This window comes from Orcinus orca, chromosome 8 (assembly GCF_937001465.1).
Source record: "Orcinus orca chromosome 8, mOrcOrc1.1, whole genome shotgun sequence".
Taxonomy (NCBI): Eukaryota; Metazoa; Chordata; class Mammalia; order Artiodactyla; family Delphinidae; genus Orcinus; species Orcinus orca.
Window position 1 is genome coordinate 90,949,059 of NC_064566.1, and position 15,593 is coordinate 90,964,651.

Below are 15,593 nucleotides of genomic sequence, written 5' to 3' on the forward strand. Positions count from 1 at the left end.
CTTTTTTTTACATCTTTATTGGAGTATAATTGCTTTATAATGGTTGTTAGTTTCTGCTTTATAACAAAGTGAATCAGCTATACATATACATATGTTCCCATATCTCTTCCCTCTTGCGTCTCCCTCCCTCCCACCCTCCCTATCCCACCCCTCCAGGCAGTCACAAAGCACCGAGCTGATCTGCAGTGAGTTGACTTACAAGGCTGTCATTGCTGAACCCACCTTTGCCAGGGTGGCTATCTCATGTAAAGTGCGATTCTGTCTTTGCACTTCTAGGCTAGTCTTGGGTGTTACGGTCACTACCATCTCATAATCAGTTCTGCTTATGTATTGGAATGACTAAAGCCCTTTCTGTAACAAAGATCTTTTGTGTTTCATATAGTGTGGACATTGAAAGATCACCTGATCTTCCCTATGTTTACGTGAACTCATCTGGGACCATTAAGCACTCTATGTCCATCCAACTGGTCTCTGCATGCAGTTTAGAGACATACGCTTTTCCATTCGATATTCAGAATTGCAGCCTAACCTTCAATAGCATTCTGCACACAGGTAAGCCATGAGAGGTGTAGCCTGCTAGTGGGCAAACACACTTGTGCTGGGTTGGCACACATAGGTGAAATTATTACATTCTGCTGTCCCTCAGGTCTATTTTATTCTTGCACATAATTGACTTTTTATAAATCTAAATCTCTTCTTGTAGTTATTTGGCTCCTGCTGTAATTCAGACTAAGTACAGTATTGTGCCCAGAGATATTGCCCTTTGCTGCTGTTGGTTTGAAAATACAATATTAGGCCTCTACTGCCATTGAGAACGTTATAGAAGTCTCATTCTATAGACAATGGAGTACAAACCCTCAGTTCATAGCTGCTTTTTTCATGACCTGAAAGTTTTTATCCCCCATCCCTACCCCTAATTCAAAATAGTATATTGAACCCCATCTCCATAAGACTGTCCATGTGGGGACAGGAGTAAAAAGGAAGGATTTGAATTGCGAGTTGGAAAAGTGGGTTAATATTGGTGCCTCTCTCCATGGGAAGTCAAGTGTTTCTGTTGTTTTCAGTGGAAGATGTAGACCTGGCCTTCCTGAGAAGCAGAGAAGACATTACACATGACCAAAAAGAATTTTTGAATGACGGTGAGTGGGAACTTCTTTCTGTGTCCTCAACATACAACATCCTGCAGAGCAGCGCTGGAGATTTTGCACAGATTCAGTTTAATGTAAGTCCTCACCATTCCTGTCCCTGTTGCCCACTTCTCTGCAGTCTTTCACCTTCTCTATTGGGCTGAGGAGTCTCTCTCCTGCGTCTTCTCATTCATTACCACCTAAGTACAGGAGATTCCAATGGTTCCAACATCCACTTGCATTTTGGCATTTCAGAGACGAGAGATTCAGCCGTAGATCCTGGACTCCTGCTGTAGCTATTCCATATGTGAATATAAAGAGAATGGTTTTCAGACAGAGACCTGAACCAGCCCCTACAGCAGGAATCTTCAAGGCTTTCAATACATGTAACATCCTCACTTTTAATTGCTACTGAGAGAGAGAGAAAAACAACCCCACAACAACAGCAACAAAAAATTGGGAGAAGAGTGTCTCTTCAACATTAATGTCCTGTTTGCAATTGAGTAAATTATTAATTAATCCCAGACTCAAGTGCATAAAATTATCATGTTATTAACTTGAGTATCTTGAGGGATTAGCTAACAAGTCACCTGCAGGATCCACAGAGACCACTGGTGGTTTCCAGATCAGAGAGAACAACTACTCTAGAACGACGTGATAAGAACCCGAACTTCTCAGACGTGTCACCGGGAATGCCCTTGGCTGCACTGTTCCTGGGGAAATTTGTCCAGCAGACACCTGGGAGGCAGTTGGGAGCAGGACAGTGAAGCCTGATACTTTGCAGCAAGTTTCTGCAGCCAGCAGACTTGTCATTAATATTCAGCCCTGCTTTTCTGCACAAAGTCAGCTGGTGGTGGGAGCTGGGGGCAGTGGGAGGGTCTTTCATGCCAGGTAATCTGATTGAAGAGTAGAGACTACAGACAGGTCAGGATTGCACAGATGAATTCACACAGATGAAGTCTCCTGGAAACAAACCTTTTGAATAAGAAGGAAAAGTCAGACTAGACTAAGGTGCTACGGTTACAATGGATAATCCTATGCTAAGGGGAGTGGTGGGGATGAAATAAGCGATTATTGAGGGCACAGAAGTCCTCCATCGGTTAAAAGGTGTGGCATGCAGCTTTCTAGCAAAGCTCTTGTTAAATCAAGGCCTCTTAGACACAGCTGTGATTTGAACATGACTAATGTATAACTCCAGGCACCAGCTACTCCCAATTCATACCTTCTTTGCGGTAGGGCTTGGGTACTTGCCTATTCTGCTTGGTTTTTATCAAAGCTTGCGTTGTGGCTTGTTTGTCCACTTTTTTACCAAGAGAAAGGGAGGGGAAAAAGAAAGCTTTTTTAATTTCAATGAGTTTCTTGGCTAAGAGTAAACACCTCATTAATTTTAAAGATATCAGCCCACAAACATTATTAATGCAGCCCGAATAATGGAGATCATTAAAGGGAAATGTGAGGGAGTAGCACATGCAAGGTGGAACACAGTCACCTATCAAGCACTCTGGAGAACGCTGCACACACCATTACCTACACTGCACGGAGGAGACAAACAAAGATGGGAGACGGGGCAGGTAAACAGGAGTGTGTGTTCCCGCGCACACAAACGCACTCTCTCCATAGAGCAGCCATTATTTGTAGTTACATGTCACCATTTACCCTAGATATTAATTGTCTTCTCAACAGTGGCAAGAGGTTTTCTTTTTTTACTTTATTTATTTATTTGTTTGTTTATTTTTGGCTGTGTTGGGTCTTCGTTGCTGTGCGCAGGCTCTTCTATAGTTGCATCGAGTGAGGGCTACTCTTTGCTGCTGCACGTGGGCTTCTCGTTGAGGTGGCTTCTCTTGTTGTGGAGCACGGGCTCTAGGTGTGCGGGCTTCAGTAGTTGTGGCACGTGGGCTCAGTAGCTGTGGCTCGTGCACGGGCTTAGTTGCTCCGCAGCATGTGGGATCTTCCCGGACCAGGGCTCAAACCTGTGTCCCCTGCATTGGCAGGCGGATTCTCAACCACTGCGCCACCAGGGAAGTCCTGGCAAGAGGTTTTCTATGTCCTAGCTCCATGTTAAATATGATGAACAGAGGTGTAAAAGATTGTTAAAGGGAGGAGACGATCTCCTCCCTGGATCTCGGGGACCAAGGTCCCATTCGTTTGTTGTCTTCACTGCCACCCTTCTTTTCCATTCAGTGTTTACATTGAGTGGGGCTGGAGGGGACATCGGTGCGAGATTTCATGCTCTTGGAACTTCTCCCTGGGGACCTTTGCCCTGGGGGTTAAGGTTGGTTATCTAGCAGGCTGCCTTCCACCCTGGCCCTCTGGAACAGAGTAGGGAAAGAATCCTGGGAAGAGCCACAGATCGTGTTTGGTAAGGCAGGGAGTCAGACTCAGGGGCATTCCTGCAACTTTGGCAGACGAAGTAGATTGAATGACTCTCCAGTTCAGTTCTTTGTCCCCCTTGACCTCGTTCAGCCTCCCTGACTCCCTATTCCCCCTATGTGCACCGTGTCGGCCCATGTTCTCCTACTCCGTGCCAGACATCCTACTCTGAATTTAGCAATCAAGTCACCCTGGTGTCCTTCAACGACCTTTAGCCAATAATGTGAAATTCAGAGCCCAGTTCCATGCCAACAATGGGCCTGCCAGGGTCCTGACAGCAAAGGGCCAACTCCCTCTTAATCTAATCACCTCCTATGTCCAAGTCCAGGCTACCCAACAGCGGGTAGGGAACAGGTGGGGCAGGCAGGAGGAACAAAGATCTATTCTAAGTACGTCATCAACCTGGGCCTGATGTACATGCTGCCATTGATACTGAACCAAATGCTCCGGGTGCCCCATTAGTTCTGGCTAATGTGCAATCCTGTCTGCAGCTCTAGGACATGTATTGTTGATCAGAGGGCACCAGTGACACTTTGGAGTCAGGCTGCATTCCACAGGGGGCCCAGAGCACAGGCACCTCTGCCTACGAGGATGTCTGTGTGCAGCCTGGCACCCGATCCAGCAGCCATAGGAGGGGAGGTTTCCTCCAACACATTGCCAGAGGTGCTGGTTCCCAGAAAGAGCAGGGTGAACATTTGATTTCTATATGGTAGTGTTTTGTTTCTTTTTTGTTTGTAAGAGAATGAGGGTAGGGCTTCCCTGGTGGCGCAGTGGTTGAGAGTCCGCCTGCCGATGCAGGGGACACGGGTTCGTGCCCCGGTCTGGGAAGATCCCACATGCCGCGGAGCGGCTGCGCCTGTGAGCCATGGCCGCTGAGCCTGCGCGTCCAGAGCCTGTTGCTCCGCAGCGGGAGAGGCCACAACAGTGAGAGGCCCGCGTACCGCAAAAAAAAAAAAAAAAAAAAAGAATGAGGGTAGAAGTGAAAGGCGGTAGAAATAAAACTTGAGAACTCACGTTGGATAGAAAAGGGCAGACCGTTGTGGGAACTAAAGTGAGCTGGACCACAGATGTCCTCTCACTGACTAAATTTCATGCGGCCAGAATTGGGAGGCCCACAGGGGACTCCTAGAAAAATGCAGAGGGGCATCTGGGAAAGAAAGGCGCCTTGTTTACCCTCACTTTCAGATGTAATTTTCCTTTCTAGAGTAGGGTAGATTAATTTCATTGAGATATCCTCTGAATGCAGCTCAGAAACTTTATAGAGGATCCTTCTAAGCTCTATTAGATCACTCCAGAGACAGAGATAAAGAGAGGAGACACACACACACACACACACACACACACAGATATATAGATAGATGAGAGATAGAGAGATAGAGAGAGAGAATTTAGACCCCTAGAAACCCTTCCAGGGTCACTCAAGTAACCCTGGAATCACGGACTTTCTGCTAATCCAACCCGACCCATGGTCTAGATCCAAGAAACTCTCACTCTTGTGCAAGGATCTTACTTAAATGGCCGCAACTTTCCCATTCTTTCTGAATTGGGAATGTTAGGAGGGGCTTGGGAGAGGAGGAGAATGGGCTTCTGTATGAAGCGTGAGTCTGGGCGTCAAAATTCCAACTATGTCATAAAGATGGTCATGCAAAATTGAGTACTGGTGAGGTCTACCATCAAGGAGGCAATTAGAGGCTAACCTTGGGGCCTATTCCATCTCCAAGGAGCTCTCTACATACACATTCTGAATTAGATTGATCTCTTTCATTAACATCAATAGGCTGCAAATACCTTTGTGTACTTATTATTACCTGGCTTTAATGGATAATGAAATTGTGGCATAATATTGCTAACACCTGAAGGGTGTCTAATGGAGAATACGGACTGAAACCAAAGTGCTTTTTCTTCCCCTTCTGTGGAATTTAAAGGCACCAGCTCCTTTAGTCCATTCGAAATGATGGGCTCTAGGTAGGGGCAGTTCTGCAGAGAGTGGTGTCTCACTGAGCTGGTGACATACCGTCCCTGGCATACAGGGGTCACTGCCTGACATGACCTGCAGAGAGGTAGCCCTCAGAACACTGACCTTAAGATGAGAGCCCCCCTTTGGGTTCACTCCACTCTCCCACCCTACTGGAGCTAAAAGAAGCATTATTAACAGACTCTAATACGGCTCAATGAACACCTTTTGTGTTTTTATCGTGCACCAAGCTCAGTGCTGAGCACTGAGGACACAAGCATGAATAAAACAAGTCTCTTGGTTCCTATCACAGGCCTCAAAATCTGCCCAGGAAGACATGGTAACAGTAACCACAAAACCAAGCACTAACTCCAAACCAGGCACTGTTTTAAGAGGTCGTACTGTAACCCTCACATGTCTATGACATGCAGCCTCTAAGGATCGACATTTTTACAGGTGTTTGAATTGGGGTGCAGAGAAGTTAAGTATCTTAACCAAGGTTATAGGGTGACTGGTGGAGCCTGGACTTGACTCCAGAAACTCTGTGCCTAATCCTATATGATGGTGACACACAACTAAAGATAAGCAGTAATATTCCAGTCCAGTCTGTGGCATCCTGCCACTGTGTGTTACCGGCCAAGTCGCCTGTATTAGTTTCTTAGAGCTGCTATAACAAAGTACCACTTTAAAACAATAGAAATTTCTTCTCTCACAGTTCTGGAGGTCAGAAATCTGACATCAAGGTGTTGGCAGGGTTGGTTCCTTCTGGGCACTCTGAGGGAGAGACTGCTCCATGCCTCTCCCTTAGCTTTTGGTGGTTGCTAGCAATCTTTGTCTTTCCTTGGCTTGTAGACATATCACTCCAATGCCTGCCTCCATCCTTACATGGCATTATCCTTTGAACGGATACAAAGGAGATCCATTTTTTCTTCTTCTTACAAGGACATCAGTCATATTGGGTTAAGGGCCCACCCTATTCCATATGACCTCACCTTAACTAATTTCATCCGCAATGATCCCATTTCCAAATAAGGTCATATCCTGAGCTTCTGGAAGGACACAAATTTTGGGGGGCATTATTCAACCCAGTACCATCTGCCACCCTCTGACTCCCCCAAATTCATGTCTGTCCCATGTGCAAAATATAGACGCCCTATCCCAACATCCCCAAATGTCTTAACCCATTCCAGTACTGATTCTAAGACCAGAATATCACCTAAACTTTAACTCAGAAAGTCCCAAATCTTGTCATCAAATCAAGAATAGACCCTGGGTATGGTCCATTCTGGGGCAAACTTCGATCTGCAGACTTGTGAAATATCTAACCATCAGAATCTAGTTCCTGATCCCATAAGACGTGGGTTGGGGGTTTGGGGAGCAAGAGTAGAGACTTGTCCTGTCACCAGTTCTAACACTATCATTTAGGATAGTGCCTGATACTCTGTTCATGCTCAATTCATGTTTCTTGAGTAGGGGGACAGAGGGCTTTGAGGATCAAAGGAGATCATGAAAACAAAACATTTCTGAAAACTGTGGGATAAAATTAGAGTTTCTTTAGGCTGTACTGGGCTTGTAGAGAAAATTAGTCTAGTCCATAGGTAACGTTGCCCCCAGATCAACTTAAAGAAAAAGGTGGGTCCTTTGTGCTTGAAGAAAACCAAAACTGTAGGAACTATTTGATCTGTCTTAGGAATTGGAACATCCATGCTAAAAGGCAGAAAAATGGCTAAGGTAGTTCTGGAGGGTCTGCCTAGTTTCACGATTTTACAAGCCAAACATAGACATAGAGCTTTCTGCTTTATGTCACAGCCCAAGCTAATTGTCCACCCTTGTACCTACCTGTTTACTTTCAGCTATTGTTGATAGCCAGTGAGGAGTATCGTCACAACAGGACAGGCTACATACTTTTTGGGGCCTCCTGCAAAGTGAAAATGCAGGGTCCCTTGCTTAAAAATTATTAAGCATCTCAAAATGGCACAAAGCCAAGCATGGGCCCATCTCAGTGCCGGGCTCCTTGTGACTGCATGAAGCTGGCGTGCCTCTCAGCCTCTCACCTCTTGACACGCCTCTCCCCTGGCACCTTGGGGAACATGAGGTTTGGTGAAACTGCACTTTCCTAGGAACCAGGGACCCTAAGGAGCCACACTGCCCATCTTTGGTTCTGTCCCAGATTTCCATTCACTTTCTGCATCAGCCTCTGGGTGGAGAAGAGTCATCTCGGCATGCGCTATTTACACGGGAACTTTATTTAAAGAGTACAACAGCTAATCTCAGTTGTACCCAAGATGCTTGGCAAGGCAAAAGTAAACTGCTTTTTTAAAAAGGGAAAAACCAAGGCAAGGAGAGGTTCGATACCATCCAGAATCACTTGAACCAGCACATCAAGCTGAGAAGCTTAGGAACTCTGCTCTTCCTTCGACTCTAAGTCTGGGCTCTTTCTGCTTAACCAACATGCCTACTGGTACTTTTCTTTAGGGTGGTATTCTTATTCCTTTCATCTCCTTTATGTAACATCCACCATGAAGTCTCTGGGGGTCTTCCCACTTCTACCCTTCAGAGACAGCAGGCTTGGTCACCCCCATCTCCCCATATGGCTAGATCACCAACAGCCCAGGTGGGGCTCACAACACAAGAGCCCCTGTGGACTCTGGCCCCTTGACTCCCTTCCCCCTGCGCCTCCAAACACGGCTATGTCTGTCACAGCACAACGAAGGGAGTAGAAAGGTGCAGGTTGATGACAGGTCATGGTTTTCCTTGTTGACTGCACTTGGGTAAAAATGTATTTTAACCAAAGGATTGCAAAGCAGTGAGTGTCACTCTGGTTTAGATATTTGCAGCCAGTTATGTCTCATGTGAAAGACAATAGCCCGACTACAATACGCCGAATGGCTCTGGTCTGCAGAACTCCACTGAGTCAGGACACGCTTCCAGACCCAAAGGCTGGCGAGGCCCTGCTCTCACCAGCAAGGTGACATCTGGTCTCACCCAGCCAGGCTCTTCGCCCACCACCTTCTGCTCTTTCCCTGGTCTCTGCCCTGGCTCCCGTCTATGTGATCCTCATCCGGAGAGGGAGGCAGAGGTGAGAGAGAAGACCCTGAACTCAGTTCAGAGGTCTGATCAGACCAAGAGTAGGCTGTATGGGAAAGAGCACAGCGCTTGGAACCAGGAGGTGGGGGAGCACATCCCAGCTCTGCCACTTACTCAGCTTACCTAGGGGGCTGAGCTTTATTTTTAAAGATCTATAAAGTGGGGATGCTCTATTACCTCCCAACAAACTGACAGTGAAGAGCAAATAACTCACATCCCATGTGAAAGAGTATCTAGCACACTATCTGACACGTAGAAATCGTTCAGCTGTTTGGTGAATCAGAGAAATGGGAGATTTCAGACATTATTTTTTTCCAAATCTAACAGCAACGTGGCTCAGAACATTCATTTGTTCAGTAAACATTTATCGAACACCCACTGTAAGATAGGTATTATTTCTGGCCCCATGAAGGATTAAAAAATGCCATTTTCACCCTCAAACAGTCATTGCAAAGCAGTAAGTGTCTGATGGGGGAAACAGCCCTGTCATATCATAGTTTCTCTCCAGGAAGGATGAGAATAGATTTTGTGTTCATTACAGACATCTCCTATTCCCATCCCAGAGAAGCTAGGTATAACAAAATGGCAACAGCAATCATTGTAATTTTATGAGTCTTAAATTCCCAGCTAAGAAACCTGCTCAGCAGCTCTCTGCCCAGCCGTGCTGCAGGCCCTGCTGGGTATCTGCAGATGCCCCCACCTCACATCTACTTTTGCTCCTGGAGGCTGGCCTACGGCCTGTAGAGTTGGGACTCCTGGTCATGTTTGGCCAGTAGCGGGCAGGGGAGGCAGTGGCAGGAGATTGGAAGGAGGGGGGAGAGTGAGTGGGGCATTTATCTCTCCATTTCTCCCCACCCCACGGTGTCTCCACCAGCTGGCTGTGCTCCTACAAGGAAGCCACAAGTCCAACCAGCTTTCTGTCCCCTCAAGTTCCAACCACATTCCCGGTCTTTGGTCCCTTCAGGCCTAAGGGTAGGAACAGCTGACGCAGTCCCCCGAATCCCTGGGGCACTGTCCTCTTCCTTGTGGTTTCTCTATGTCCTGCCCACACCTTGTCAAGCCCTCCTCAACTTTCTTAGTTTAACTGTGTTATTTGTTCCTAACAAGACTCTGACAGATACACAGGTACTAAGGTGTTTGCATCCCAGGTAAGAAGAGAGACTAAACCAAAACCAATACAATATATTGCAAACTAAATGGTTTAAAAAGAAAGATTCTGGTGTAAGACCTGGTTTTAAAACAGTTTCTCACTCACCAGTTATGTGAATTTGGACAAGCAATTTAATCTCTAGGAACCTCAGTTTCCCGGTTTGTAAAATGGATATAATAATACCCAGCCCTGTGAGAGAGTGGTAGTGTATATATGGACATATATACACTACCAAATGTAAAATAGATAGCTTGTGAGAAGCAGTCGCATAGCACGGGGAGATCAGCTCGGTGCTATGTGACCAGCTAGAAGGGTGGGATAGGGAGGGTGGGAGGGAGGGAAACGCAAGAGGGAGGGGATATGGGGATATATGTATATGTATAACTGATTCACTTTGTTATAAAGCAGAAACTAACACACCATTGTAAAGCAATTATACTCCAATAAAATCGTTAAAAATTAATAATAATAATACCCAGCCCTCAGAGCAGCCCTCAGAGCTGTTGTGAGGATTAAATAAGACAAATCATATGAAACACTTATTCCAGTGCCTGGCATAGAGCAAGTGCTAAATAAATGGTAACTTCTTCTTATAATGATTAATAATATTAATATTAGTTCTATGTAAAAGCTTAAAGGATTTTTTTCTATTTTCTAAACCACAAGATAATCTCCTATTCTGAACTACATAGACTTTTCATATTATGCAGAAATGTTGGGACGGCAGAAAGTGTTCTTGGCTAAGTGTTCTTTGGCCAAACATTTGTCCATTGGCTTAGACCCTCTTGGCAACAGATTCCTCATCCCTGTCCAGGTGGTGATTCGCAGGCGCCCACTGGTCTATGTTGTGAGCCTGCTGATTCCCAGCATCTTCCTAATGCTCGTGGACCTGGGGAGCTTCTATCTCCCGCCCACCTGCCACGCCAGGATTGTGTTCAAGAGCAGCGTGCTGGTGGGCTACACCGTCTTCAGGCTTAACATGTCTGATGAGGTGCCGAAGAGTGCAGTGACCACCCCTCTAATTGGTAAGCAGCTCCGGGGTCTCTAGGTACCTGTCTTGCATTACTTCTGTCCAAGATCTGATGTTGCCTTTCAGATGGGGAAGGAAGAGGCCCAGGGACCCCTGCTAACTCCACCTCCATTGGCTCCTTCCCTCAGGGGTCTTCTTCACGGTCTGCATGGCCTTCTTGGTCCTCAGCTTATGCAAGTCCATCCTGTTGGTCAAATTCCTCCATGATGAGCAGTGCAGCCAGCGGGAGTGGACCTTCTTGTGCTTTCGAGGGGACACCGATGCGGAAGGGTCTAGAATGGATCCCTGGGCCCAGCTCACTGGGGTAACAGGTTTGTGAGAATTCTTGAGGTCCCTGCCTGGTTCTGCTTTATCACCCTCAGCCTTAGTTCCCATGGGTGGAGTACCAGGCCGTCTTGAGTCAGCTGTATGAAAAAATGGAAACACCTGCTTCTTAACCTCTGCCCTGCATATTACATGACCTCCCTGGAGACTGAAGACCGTCTCCTGCTGGCTTGCCAGGAAGCCACATGTCAGCCTAGAGATCAGGGCCTCAGTCCCCTTAGCTTGTTTTATTTTCCAGTTTGGAGCCATTGACTCCAGAATAGCAGAGTGCGTGCATGTGCACGCGCGCACACACACACACACAAATAGTTTGTATACATGTGGGATCTGATCGCTTAATGTGCAAAAGTATACAAATCATCCCAGTGTTCCCTTTGGCAACACATATACTAACACTGGAATGATACAGAGGTTAGCATGGCCCCTGTGCAAGGATGACATGCAAAGTCATGAAGCAGTCCATATTTTCACTGTATCCTTGAAAGTTGCCAAGAGAGTACATTCCAAAAGTTCTCATCACAAGAACAAAAATTTGTAACTGTGTGGTGACGGATGTTACCTAGGCTTATTGTGGTGATCATTTCACAGTGTATACAAACATTGAATCATTATGTTGTACGCTTGAAACTAATATAATATGTCAATTATACCTCAATATAAAAAAAAAAAAAAGAACCATTCCAGCCCCTGAAGCTCTAAGTCAATGTGGGCTGGCTGTTAGCTCAGAAAAATCTCCCGGATAGCTGTAGCCTCGACACCCTACTTACACAAACACCCTACTTGCTGTGTTCTCCAGGGGTTCCTTCAGCGCAGTCTTGCCTCCCCTCAGCAGGTAGGGAGAGGGTCCCCAATCCTAACTAACCCACTGCCCAGTTTTGCCCACCACCTTTCTTGAAGGTTGAGGCCATCGGCTTCAATGGGAAGGCTGGGGGAGCCTTGGTAGCCCCTGGCTCACCTAGAGTGTCTTCCTCTCATGTAGAGTCCCCCACCTGTCAGGAGCACCAGGCCCAGCCATGGACCCTGAGGGAAGTCTGGTCCCAGCTTCAACGTATCAGCAGCTACTTCCAGACCCAGGACCAGGCGGACCGACAGGAGGCTGGGTGGCTGGCCCTCCTGGAGCGCTTTGACCGATTGCTCTTCCAAAGCTATCTTGTTATGCTGGGGTTCTACACCATCACCCTGTGCTCCCTCTGGGTGCTGTGGAGTGGCTTATGAAGACCCAAGTTTGCTGGTCTCCATCAATGTGTTTGCATGGCCCTTGGGGAAGGCTGAAAAGTTTTTGTGGGGATATTGGAAGGGGACAAATGATGGGTAAAATGTTCTCCAGCCCCTGTTGCCTCTTTTCATTCAGCCCAGGGATGCACATCATCGAATTAGCTATTGAATGACCCAGGAGTAATGCATTCATGATGAAAATGCATAAACAGTACGAGGTATCCAGTGAAAAGTAATCCTGGCCTCTTTACCCAGTTCACTCCCCAGAAGTAACCACCGTTAGCAACCTCTTTCAGAAAATTTCTAGCACATGCAAGCATACATGTGTGTTTAAGTGGTTTTTTGAAAGGTGTAAGAGCACTCCATCTCCCAGTCCTGTCTTGGTCACTTATTCAGTCGGTCGTTCAACAAAACTTGTACTGAGTGTTGATTAGGTCCTAGGCCTTGTGTTAGGCACACCAGAGAGTACAAAATAAGTCAGTTTCAGATCATTCTTCACTTGACTTGATCCCTAAGGAACATTGCTCCAACCAGAACACAAAGTTCCCACCTTATCTATATCCTGGAGCTCTTGTTCCCTTCATCCCAGGTGAGTCTATCTTCCCCTGTGCCTTCTCAGCAGTGCATTCCTATTGGAGGGGATCCAGATCTAGCACAACATTTCATCAACACGCACCATGTGTAAGGCACTGAGCTGGGGGATAGGCTTAATGCATGGCCCTTGGGTTCAAGGAGTTTATTATAATCTGCTATCCTTGTATTAGTCTGCTCTGGCTGCCATAACAAAATACCACAGACTGGGTGGCTTAAACAGAGATTGATTCTCTCATAGTTCTGCAGGTTGGAAGTCCAAGATCAAGGTGTTGGTAAGGTTGGTTTCTTCTGAGGCCTCTCTCCCTGGCTTGTAGATAGCTGCCTTCTTCCTATGGTTCTCTTCTGGACACATATGTGTCCAAATTTCCTCTTCTTCTAAGGACACTAGTCACACTGGACCAGGGCCCACCTTATGAACTCATGTAACCCTAACTACCTCTTTAAAGGCCCTGTTTCTAAATACAGTCCCACTGTGACATATTGGGGGTTAGGACTTCAACATATGAATTCTGGGGGGACACAATTCAGCCCATAACACTCACATGATTGTGGAGGCTTGGCAAATCCATAATCTGTAGGGTATTCTGGCAGGCTAGAGACTCAGGAAGGAATTGCAGTTTGTGTTCATAGGCAGTCTGCTGGCTGGATTTTCTCTTCTGGAGAGGTTGGTCTTTTTCTATTAGGGCCTTCAAATGATTGGATGAAGCCCACCCACGTTCTGGAGGACAATCTGTTTTACTCAAAGTCTACTGGTTTAAAGACTTTAAATATTTAAGAGATACCTTCACAGAAACACCAAGAATAATGTTTGAACAAATATCTGTGGCCCAGCCAATTTGACACAGAAAATTAGCCATCAGAGTCCCAATGGCCCCTTAGCTCCCCATCTGTGCCCACAGCCATCTGTCCAGATAGAAGAGCCCTGATCACCTTGCACTTGGGTAACTAATCAACTTCTGGTTCATTCTCCTCAGTAGCCAATTCTGTCATGATTATCCTATCTTATGGCAGTTCCTGTGGCCTCATAACCTGAATCCTAAGATTAGAATTCACGCCTTCCACAAAGTTTCCCTCCCCTTATATTTAACTTTCTTCATTTCTCATTGCTTTCTATTACAGAAACTTCAATCTAGCCAAGCCAGCCTGCCTACCATCCTGCTCAGGAAGGGGTTCATTTCCATCTAAGCCTCTATTTCTAGTTGGCACAGTCTTCTTCTGTTTCACCAATCTGTAGGTCCCTGTCTAAGACCTGGCTCAAGAAACAGCCTTCCTCCCCCACCCTTACCACCTGATCACCCTATGACTCTGTCCCCTCTCCTCTAACTTCAGACTTACATTATCTCCTATCCTTCTCCCCTTGAATGTTTCATGGCTCTGTGTGTGTGTGTATCACTTGTCAAATAGATTGCACACTCCTAAAACAGAAATCTTGTTTTCTATTTCTAGGTCATCCTCATCTCTGCCCAGGTCCATACAGAGTTTTTTTCATGGTGATTCTGCCATAACTATTGCAGAGAAACTCATTCTAGCTCGTGGCTGATGGTAGACACATTTCTACCATCTACCAGTGTGTTTCCCCAAGTCTGAGGGACTGAATCTGCCCAGGGTCAGACACCCAGTCCCTCAGCATCCCTCACTCAGGGCAAGCACCAGAATTTGGTGGGTAGAAGAACACTGTGGGCTGAGGGTAAGGCATTACTCCTAACACTGCTTACAGAGGACTGCTGTTTGCTAGGAACTTTTTCCAGCACTAAAATTGCCTTTAAAAAAATCTGCCCCCCCATCCCCCCAAAGGAAAAGAATTTAAATTCAAACAGCCTTTACCGCATCCTCCCTCTCATTACCTCCCAGTTAATGCTCAACGCCAATTGTCCATGAAATTCTGCTGCTGCTGTTAATGAAATGAGGAGCGTAAGAAGTTTGTGAACAGGAAGTGTCCATGCAAACGTCCACCTGTTTCCCTCCTCGCTTCCTACTTCCTGCTCCTGGTCTCCTCTGCCTCGACCTGCTCAGTTAGCCTCTAAATTGATCCCAAATCTTTCTTCACTGTCTCGGTTATTAGAAAAGGAAAAGATCTGCGGTGAGGTCCCCACTACAGAGGCTCCTTCCTTTCCACCACCTGACTTTGCTCCTGGCTCCATCACTACCTAGCCAGGGGACCTTGAGACTGACCTCTCAGAGCTTCAGCTTACTATTTGACATCGGGGCTGCTTATACTTATTCTACCCATATCACAGAATTTTGAGGCTCAGAATGAAGGAATGTATTTAAGAGTACTTGGAAAAGTAAATCATATATTGCGAAATAAAAACACCTGCCTGCTATCAACAGACGGATTCCATTCTTTAGTCTTTGCTGTGAGGTCCTCTTCCAGCTACCTCTATCAGAATCCATTTATGGATTGGATGCCCCAGAAGGGCCTTTATTCCAGAATCCAAAGGCCAAGGGCTGAAGCCACCATATGCCTCCTTGTCAGGGACTTGGGCTGTGGGCCGGGCGAGGGGTGGGGGTGGGTGCTGCCCAAGGGACTTCCCATTTCACTTCCCATGCAGCTCACCTTGGCTTTCTCCCTAGGGAATCTCTCCCAGCCTCTCTATGTCAGCAGGCCTTCAGGAGTGAAGCCTGGCTGCTGAGCCAGGCCCCAGTGTGTGGACCTCCTCTGTCCAAGTGCCACGTGGCCCTGATGTCAACATGGCAGCCAGGGACTCATTCTAAGCCCTGGGTCAGGGCCTGAAGCAAAGC

The 15,593-nt window shown here is 46.6% G+C and overlaps 1 protein-coding gene and 1 non-coding gene across 2 annotated transcripts in view; both read left to right on the forward strand.

The window, feature by feature from the left end:
- HTR3B (5-hydroxytryptamine receptor 3B) overlaps positions 1-12,272 on the forward strand; it is a 37,984-nt gene extending 25,712 nt beyond the window's left edge. The window contains exons 6-10 of the mRNA XM_012534309.2: positions 383-552; positions 1,065-1,222; positions 10,503-10,713; positions 10,847-11,029; positions 12,022-12,272. Of these exons, the coding sequence (XP_012389763.2) occupies positions 383-552; positions 1,065-1,222; positions 10,503-10,713; positions 10,847-11,029; positions 12,022-12,257 (958 nt within the window). The 3' untranslated portion in view covers positions 12,258-12,272. The remainder of the gene's footprint in view (positions 1-382; positions 553-1,064; positions 1,223-10,502; positions 10,714-10,846; positions 11,030-12,021) is intronic.
- LOC117202645 (U6 spliceosomal RNA) lies at positions 11,408-11,511 on the forward strand. The gene has a single exon (XR_004485124.1). It is a non-coding gene; the product is annotated as a U6 spliceosomal RNA (small nuclear RNA).
- Positions 12,273-15,593: the final 3,321 nt, after the last annotated feature.